Source organism: Nicotiana attenuata, unplaced genomic scaffold (genome assembly GCF_001879085.1).
Source record: "Nicotiana attenuata strain UT unplaced genomic scaffold, NIATTr2, whole genome shotgun sequence".
NCBI classification, from domain to species: Eukaryota; Viridiplantae; Streptophyta; class Magnoliopsida; order Solanales; family Solanaceae; genus Nicotiana; species Nicotiana attenuata.
Window position 1 is genome coordinate 4,017 of NW_017678007.1, and position 9,289 is coordinate 13,305.

General features: G+C 40.0%; 1 protein-coding gene across 1 annotated transcript; it reads left to right on the forward strand.

Annotated features, from left to right (window-relative positions):
* Positions 1-4,279: 4,279 nt before the first annotated feature.
* Positions 4,280-6,943, forward strand: LOC109221530. Its single transcript, XM_019386009.1, has 5 exons — positions 4,280-4,721; positions 4,797-5,069; positions 5,244-5,336; positions 5,947-6,185; positions 6,602-6,943. Exons 1-5 carry the CDS (start codon positions 4,280-4,282, stop codon positions 6,941-6,943), a joined length of 1,389 nt encoding a protein of 462 aa, XP_019241554.1.
* Positions 6,944-9,289: the final 2,346 nt, after the last annotated feature.

Genomic DNA, 9,289 nt, shown 5'->3' on the forward strand with positions numbered 1-9,289 from the left:
TAGAATTTAATTATAGAATCAGTTACTTGAGGAGTTATTTACAACATGCAATTGAATTGAATAGATTTGGGCCATTTGGAGCCGGATACTCGTGGCAAAAGCGTGGTTTCTAGTTGATTTTGAGCCGGTTCGAGGTAAGTGGCTTGTCTAACCTTGTGTGGGGGACCTCCCCCTTAGGATATGATAAATGGTAATTGAATGCCTTGTACGTGAGGTGACGAGCGCGTACTTGAGCTAACTGTTGAAAATCCGATTTTACTTAAATATGTAGACAGAGTTTCTTTCTTACCTGCTTTATTCCATTTGCAATTATAGCTTGTGTTAGTTTAGAAAAGCATGTTTAGTTGATCTAAATTGCCTATTTGCTTAAGTTGCTTTATTTGTACTACGTGAAGCATGTTAGGCTAGAACTACCTGTTTGCCTTGAATTTTTTTGAACTTCATTTTTGAATATCTTCTTGTTGTGACTGCGTATTTACATTGGGACTACGGATGTGGGATTCCGGTAGCTCCCCCCCCTTGTATGTTTACTTTGGGACTGCGGGTTCGATTCCCGATAGATCCCCCTACATATTTACTTTGGGACTGCGGGTTCGATTCCCGATAGATTCCCCCGCATGTTTACTTTGGGACTGCAAGTTAGATTCCCGATAGATCCCCCTGCACATTGATAGTTGGATTACGGGACGGTATCCCGGGAGATCCTTCAGATATACTCATATGATGGACTACGGGACGGTATCCCGGGAGCTCCTTGGACAGTTGATGACATGGACTACAGGACGGTATCCTGGGAGATCCTCGTTGATGGTATTGATATTGAGTTGTTTTACTCCGTGTTACCTTATTCTCTGTGTGCTATTTGTTGCCTTGTATAACCTGTCTTACTTCATAGTTGTACTCATTATTTCTGTTTATTCCATACTGTTGCAAGACTTATTATTATGTTTATTCTCAGTAGGGCCCTGACCTTCCTCGTCACTACCCAACCGAGGTTAGGCTTGGCCCTTACTGAGTACCGTTGTGGTGTACTCATGCCCCTTCTGCGCATGTTTTTTTCATGTGCAGATCCAGGTAGCTCTACCCAGGCATGTCACCCTCGAGGTGGAGAGATCTAGTAGAGACTTCGAGGTACATCTGCCGCGTCAGCAGACCAAGGAGTCTCTATCTTATTCTAGCTTTAGCAGTTAGCCTTCCTTTCTTACTGTTGTTTTAGAGATTCTGGAGTTAGAGCAGTATACTATCTTTCTGTTAGCTTGTGTTCCCATGAGTTTCCGGGTTTTGGGATGATATCGTAGACTTCCGTGTTATTGAGTTGTACATGCCAAGCGGCACCTATATGCAGTTCTCTTCTAGCTGTTCAGTTTTAAATTATTATTTTCCGCAAGTTATATTGTTTCCGCATTGTTAGGCTTACCTAGTCGTAGGGACTAGGTGCCGTCTCGACATGTTTACGGAGAACGAACTGGGGTCGTGACAAGCAGATACCTATATATACAATAGGATACATTCTATTAGGCTTATGCTATGAACTTGGTTTATTTTATTTTCCTTAGTTTCTTAGAGGATAGATCTGGAACCTCCCTCCCTTCTCCCTTTTCTTATTTCTTCTTCCTATGGAATATTTGGTTACTTGTTTTAAGTATTTGTAATTATTTGTAGATGGACTCGTATATTTTTGTATGTGATTCCTGTTATTCCATTTCAATATAATATGGGTTCACTACATTGGTGCTCTCGTTGTTCTTACTCCATGCCTCTCTACCATTCTACCATGCCTAACGCTCAATTCAAAAACCTCTTCGAATCGGTGAAGGCGCTGTAAGAACTGGTGACAGTTATGCAAGAAAGTAATTCTTGTATGATCTCTTCCATTTGCCGTATACAATCATTGGTGCAAGAGGAGCTGCAATTGAACTCCATGGCTTTGGACGATGCAAAATCAGAGGAGGTCACTGTAGAAGATACAACTGGCTGTGCTGGGATAGTCTTTGTCGGAAACAATGATTCTGATTTGATCGCCGAAATTTCAGGCTTGCTGGACAATTCCAAGGTACCTCCTGAAATGTTGGAAAATCCCATAGCAGACTCGTCTCCTGAGTATTGTGCAAGTCTTGGACACCAGGTGCTCGACATATTGTCCAATGGAAGCTACAACCCCAAGTTCTTGGAAGTCGTTTATAATGAGCATGGCATTGATTTCACCAGCCAATTGAATGGTGATTCTGCTCTCCAGCTTGAGAGAATCACTGTCCATTACGATGACAGTAAGGGTGTTGCTGAGTTGCACGATGATCTGACGGAAATTGTTCACTACCTACGTGATCCCAAGCGTTGCACTCGTCTTCGTGATCCATTTGTAAATACAGTATTATTTACTGGTTTCTTTGAAACTGGTAACACTATGTTGGCTAGAACAATAGCTGTCGATGTGATTATTCGTATGTTGCTTCATTTTCCATTTTATCCCGATTCAGATGATGGAAACTCACACGATGTCGCCAAAATGTTCGATAATAGTTTTCAATCGGATCTCCCATTTATTGGATGCCCCGCGAGTGAAAGTAAATTGTTTAATTGGTTCTACCTTGTAAAGAGGTTGGCAGCTGGTGACTGGTTCATAGTTAGAGTTCCTGCTTGTGGACTTTCTCATATTGCTTACTCAAGTGCCCCAGATATGTTGACGGCAGAACTTCGATCTACTTACGGTCAAATGTGTCAAGAGGACATGCCGATGGTGCGAATGTTAGTTGCAACACACTTACGGAAGATCGCTGCTATTGTTGCACATGCTTACCTCAAGATTGACATCATGTCAATGTTTTATTATCGTACACATGATGCTGAGATTCATGTATGCTTATTAGCCTTCAACATTTAATTTTCTAGGCCGCTAGTACCCCTTGGAGCGAAACCTTATTCTGGAATTTGTGAGATGACCTTGGGCTCATTGAAAGACCAATGACGCTATCACACCAGCGCTGGAAAAAGTTTCATCTGCTCTTGTTTCTATTACGAATCATGAGTTCTTGGAGTATTTAAAAAAGTTCATGGACTGGAGGGTGCAACGTGAAGCTGTTAGAAATACTGCTAGCTTGATTGGTTGTAGGGTAAATGACCTCGTACTAGCTTTATCAACACATCAAATTCAAGTTGGCAATGGCAAGCAACCAAACAGGGGTGAACCTTCTGTGGAGGTTAGTGATGAATGTTAGATCATGTTTTAATGATGCAAATAATATACATGTGCAGGAAATCAAGTTCAAGAAGTAAAGAAGACTGCTCGAATGGTTCATGATGAACAAGGGAAGAAATCAATTAGCATGTGATCAACAAATTTGGATTGGTCTCGTAAATCAGGGCGCAATCTAATCAACGAATCAATCAGCAATAACAATGATTAGCTGAGCTGGAAAAAATCAAATGAGCCTTGGTCAAAGGCACGAATCATGGGCAGAATCACGGAAGACTAAAGGATACGAGGAGATCTGGAAAACGACCACATTTGGAAGATCCAACAAATAAGGAGAAATCAAGTGAAGCAATCTTCTGCTAAAGGAAAGCAATCAAGAGAAGCAACGGCTCATTCCTTATTCTTGGAAAGAATCAATTCTTTCCAAGGATCAAACCTCTTGGGTTGTCAAGCCTCTACCATCCATCAAAGTATTTATACACCCTTGTAAACCCTAGCTTAGACATACTTTGATCAAACCAAATCACTCTCTTTATTCTACTGCAAACAAGCATTGTAGTTCACTAAGATCTGTTGTATAACAAGTCAGGGATAGAAAGAGAGCACACAACTGGTGAGGCATTGTATCAAAAATGAGTGCTAGAGAAACTGAGCGATATACACCACATCTGTACTCGGAAGAAACTCATTTACTGAAGAGAACTCCCTTGCAACCCAAGGGGACTGGATTAGGATTCACATTGAATCCGAACCAGTATAAAAATTCCGGTGTTTTTAATTCCTGCAATTATTCTCTGCATTTTACTTTCCGTTACCATATCTGCTAAATTATCATATTCAGCCGACTACTCAAGTTTTAAGTCAACTTATAAGTAATTAATTTAAAGTATTTACAATTCACCCCCCTCCCCTCTTGTACTTTCAATTGGTATCAGAGCCAGGCTCATATTTTACCTTTTGCTTAACAGCTTGTGAGAAAAGATCATGGCAAATCAAGTTATCATAGGAGCCCTCTTTCAGGAAGGAACTTCACAAGTTAGACCACCATACTTCAATGGACAATATTTCTCTCACTGGAAAGTACGAATGGAAATCTTTGCTAAAGCATACGATGTCAAAGTCTGGAGAGTCATTAAAAAGGGAAACTATCCCCTACCTGCTAGCACTCCACCACTTGCTGATCCTCATGATATAGATTCATACTCAAAAGAGAAACTGGAAGCGGTACAAGTGAATAACAAGGCAAGAAATCTGCTTCACAATGCTATAAGTGGTGAGGAATACGAGAAAATATCGAGTTGTGATACAGCCAAAGAGATGTGGGATAAACTTGAGGTCACCTATGAGGGAACCAGCAAAGTAAAGGAAACTCACATCAACATGCTAGTTCATGACTACAGACCCTTCTCAATGAAAGAAGGAGAATCCATTGAAGAAATGTTTGCCAGGTTTAGTAAGATAATTAGTGACTTAATGGCATTTGGCAAGCCCTACACCAGTGGTGATCAAGTCAGAAAAATTCTCAGAAGTCTGCCAACCACTTGGCAGACCAAAGTAGTTACTCTGGAATCTCAAGACCTAAACAAATTGTCCTATGATGAAGTGCGAGGAGAACTCATTGCTTTCGAAAGGACGCATTTAAAAAAGACAAATCAAGAGGAGAAAAAGAAAATAGTTGCATTCAAAACCTCTACTGAAATGGCTGAAAATGAAATTGATGATCCTGAAGCTCTACAAGAAGAGATTGCCATGATGTCTAGAAATATGGATGGATTGATGAGGAGATACAGAAATACAAAGAAAGGAAGATTCCCACCAAGACGATCCAGGCAATACAATGAACAAGATAAAAACGATGGAAAATGCTACGAATGTGGTAAATTTGGGCACATTCAAGCTGAATGCCCAGAACTGAAAAGGAAGATCTCTAGAGGTTTCAACAAGAACAAATCCTTCGGAAGCTGGAGCAATGAGGATGACTCAGACCATGAAGAAATAGCAAATCTTTGTTTCATGACAATTCTAGAAAATGAAATAAACAAAATCTCAGGATGCTGGACAGATGAAGATGATTCAGATGACGAGAACTGTTTCATGGCACGGGGTGAAACTAGTGAAGTAAGATCTTATGACTGCGAAAGATGTAATGAATTGCAGGATATTCTTGATTCAACCTTAAAAGAGTCTCAAAAAATGATGAATGAACTTATGAGACTCACTAGGGAGGTTAAAGACTGGAAACTCAAACATGAAGTATGTGAAATCGAAAAAGAGGTACTTCAAGAAGAGTTTGAGGAGTTGCAACTGTAGCTTAACAGCTTGCGCAAATCCACCAGTCATAGTTCTGCTAGGTCAAACCAGACAACTTACAAGTCAACTGGAAAAAAACCAATCAGAATCAAGTCGACCAGTCGGTCGGACCAGATGACTTACAAGTCAACTGGGACAGAACCAGCTAAATCTAAGTCGGCTAGTTCTAACACTTATGAAAGACCTATAAATAGGTCTGGAGCTAAATGTCATTACTGTAATAAAAGTGGGCATAAATATTCTTGGTTGTCACTTTTGTAAATCAAATGTGTCAGGATGGGTTTGGAAACAAAAAAATTCTGAACCTAGTAACACTAACCCACCAGGACCCAGGCAAGCTTGGTACCTAAAAGAAAGTGATCATCTTGTCTTGCAGGAACACCACAGAGTAAGCTGCAAAGGAAAATGGTATCTAGATAGTGCGTGTTCCAGTCATATGACAGGTGACAAAAACCTGTTCAAGGAAGTTACAAAGATCAATGGAGGAAGTGTAAAATTCAGAGACGATTCAAGGGGCAAAATAGTTGGCACCGGAACAATTCCTTTCAATAACAACTGTGACATTACTGAAGTATACCTCGTTGATAGCCTAAACTACAATCTCTTGAGCATAAGTCAACTCTGCGACTCAGGATATGAGGTAAAGTTTAAAAGAATAGGTGTGCTATTGAAGACGAATCAGGTAAGATAATTCTTCCTGAAAAAAGGTATGGAAATGTTTATATACTTGATGGATTTGAAAAGATAGACGGCCACATTTGCTTATCCTCTATGTCTGATGATCCATGGTTATGGCACAGAAGACTTGGCCATGCTAGCATGCGTTTGATTGAAAAACTGTCCAAACATGATTTAGTTATTGGTTTGCCTAAACTGAATTTCTCTAGAACTCATATTTGTGATGCATGTCAAATGAGTAAGCAAACCAGAAATTCTTTCAAAAATAAAGATATAGTATCTACTTCAAAACCTTTGCAATTACTTCATATGGATTTATTTGGGCCTACTAGAACTGCTAGCATAGGAGGTAAGAGGTATGCTTTTGTTATTGTTGATGACTTTTCACGTTTCACCTGGGTAATCTTCTTGTCTCATAAGGATGAAGCCATAAGAAACTTTGAAGTTTTCGGCAAAAAGGTTGAAAGAGAAAAGGGATATCTGATCTCAAAAATTCAGAGTGACCATGGAGGAGAATTTGAAAGCAGAGCTTTTGAAGACTTCTGCAACGATCAAGGATACACTTATAATTTTTTCTGCACCACGCTCACCAAAGCAAAATGGGGTTGTGGAAAGGAAGAACAAAACTCTCCAAGACATGGCAAGAACTATGCTACTAGAACATTCATTGCCAAACCATTTCTGGGCAGAAGGCGTAAGTACTGCTTGTCACATCCTCAACCGTTGCCTCATAAGGCCAATTCTGAAGAAGACCCCTTATGAACTCTGGAAAGGTAAACGTCCAAATATCAGTTAATTTCATACCTTTGGGAGCAAATGCTTTATTCACAATAACGGTAAAGATAATCTTGGAAAGTTTGATCCAAGAAGTGACGAAGGTATTTTTCTTGGTTACTCGTTAAATAGCAGATCTTTTAGAGTCTACAATAAACGTACTTTATGTGTAGAAGAATCTGTACATGTTATATTCGACAAAAATAATCCCTTGGTCGAGAAAGGAACTATTGCAGGTGACGAAGATCAAACTCAAGAAGCTCAGGACAAAGAAAAATCACAGGAGTCGACTAGCACATCTGGGGTGATCGAGTCAACTGGAGAAAATAGCAGCAATACTCCAGACCCACAAGTCGAGTCGTCTACAAATATAATTCGACCAAATGAATGGAGAAGCGAACCTGAATATCCTCAGAAATTTATTATAGGGGATCCAAACGAAGGAATGAAAACCAGGGCTGCCCTTAAGAGGAAAGCAAATATTGCATTGATTTCTCAAATTGAGCCAAAAAAGGTAGAGGAAGCACTGAAGGATTCAAGCTGGGTGCAAGCTATGCTGGAGGAATTAGATCAATTCAGCAAGAATCAAGTGTGGAAACTAATACCCAAACCTCAAAATATGTCTGTGATCGGAACAAAATGGGTATTTAGAAACAAATTGAACGAGGATGGAAAGGTCATAAGAAATAAAGCAAGACTAGTTGCACAGGGCTATTCACAGCAGGAAGGAGTCGACTATGATGAGACTTTCGCCCCAGTAGCTCATTTGGAGTCTATACGAATTCTTCTGGCATACGCATCCATTAAAGGATTCAGGCTGTTTCAAATTGATGTTAAAAGCGCCTTTTTGAATGGATTTATCGAGGAAGAAGTTTTTGTAAAACAGCCTCCAGGCTTTGAGGATTCAAAATTTCCATACCATGTATACAAGCTTACCAAAATACTGTATGGGTTGAAACAAGCTCCACGTGCCTGGTATGATAGGCTGAGTACTTTTCTTATTAATCATGGCTTTACCAGAGGTGAAATAGACACTACTTTGTTTATTAAACGATTATCAGAAGGTAATCTCATTATTCAAATTTATGTTGATGATATTATATTTGGTAGTGCTAACCCTCTTATGTGCAAGGAAATTTCAAATCTTATGCAAAGCGAGTTTGAAATGAGCATGATGGGTGAACTCACGTTCTTCCTGGGCTACAAATCCAACAAACCAAAGAAGGAACTTTTATTTGTCAGACCAAATATACAAAAGAGCTGATTCAAAAATTTGGTATGAACAATGCAAAATTAATTGGCACTCCTATGAGCCCCGCTACAAATCTAGACAAAGATGAACATGGCACCCCAGTTGATGAAACCAAATACAGGGGAATGATTGGATCACTGCTATATCTGACAGCAAGTCGACCAGATATTATGTTCAGCGTATGTAAATGTGCCAGATTTCAGTCAGCTCCCAAGGAGTCACATTTAACTTCTGTAAAGAGAATCATTCGATATCTCATTGGAACCGTATCTCATGGATTGTGGTATCCTCACTCTAACTCTTTTAAATTAGAAGCTTTTTCAGATGTTGATCTGCAGGTGATAAAGAAGATAGAAAGAGCACAAGCGGCACTTGTCAATTACTAAGAAAGGCATTAATATCCTGGAACAGTAAAAAGCAACCATCAGTCGCTTTGTCCACTACTGAAGCTGAATACATTGCTATTGGACAGTGTTGTGCACAACTACTGCGGATGTCTCATCAATTGGGTGACTATGAGCTTTCGTTTAAACCTATACAAATTTTTTGTGATAATTCTAGTGCTATTTGTCTTTCAAAAATCGTGTGCATCATTCTAGAGCAAAGCATATAGATATTAAGCATCATTTTATTAGAGATCATATTCTTAAGGGAGATATAGAAATAACCTTTGTTGGCACTGATAACTGTGATTTTAACACGTTTTATGCCCATACTTGCCTATGCTTTATGTATGAATTGTCATAAAATAGATCCAGAATGCTTACAAAGTGCGCTTGATTGCAGGTTTGAGCGACAAGATGACAAAAGTCAAAAAGCGGCTCGAAACGGAGTGAAACCTGCTCAAGTGTCAAAAATCATTGAAGTAGGGACAAGAGGACCTAGCGCGGAACGCACTGATATGTTGTGCGGCCGCGCTAGGAGATTCAGAGAGTATACATTTCAAGGGTAACCATGCGCGTCCGTGCTCCTTTCTACGCGGTCAGTGCTTGTGTCCACGCGGTCGCGCTTCATTGTTGCGCGGTCCGCGCCCATCAGCCTGCGTGGCCGCGCTACCTTCTTGCGCGGTCCGCGTCCCCAGC

Bases quoted from the DNA above. Each gene is read 5' to 3' on its own strand.
- LOC109221530 (XM_019386009.1), top strand. From the start codon at position 4,280: ATGGAAATCTTTGCTAAAGCATACGATGTCAAAGTCTGGAGAGTCATT. The intron at 5,337-5,946 runs GTAATGAATTGC...GTCATATGACAG, and splicing joins ATCTTATGACTGCGAAAGAT to GTGACAAAAACCTGTTCAAG. The intron at 6,186-6,601 runs GTAAGATAATTC...TTGTCTCATAAG, and splicing joins TGCTATTGAAGACGAATCAG to GATGAAGCCATAAGAAACTT.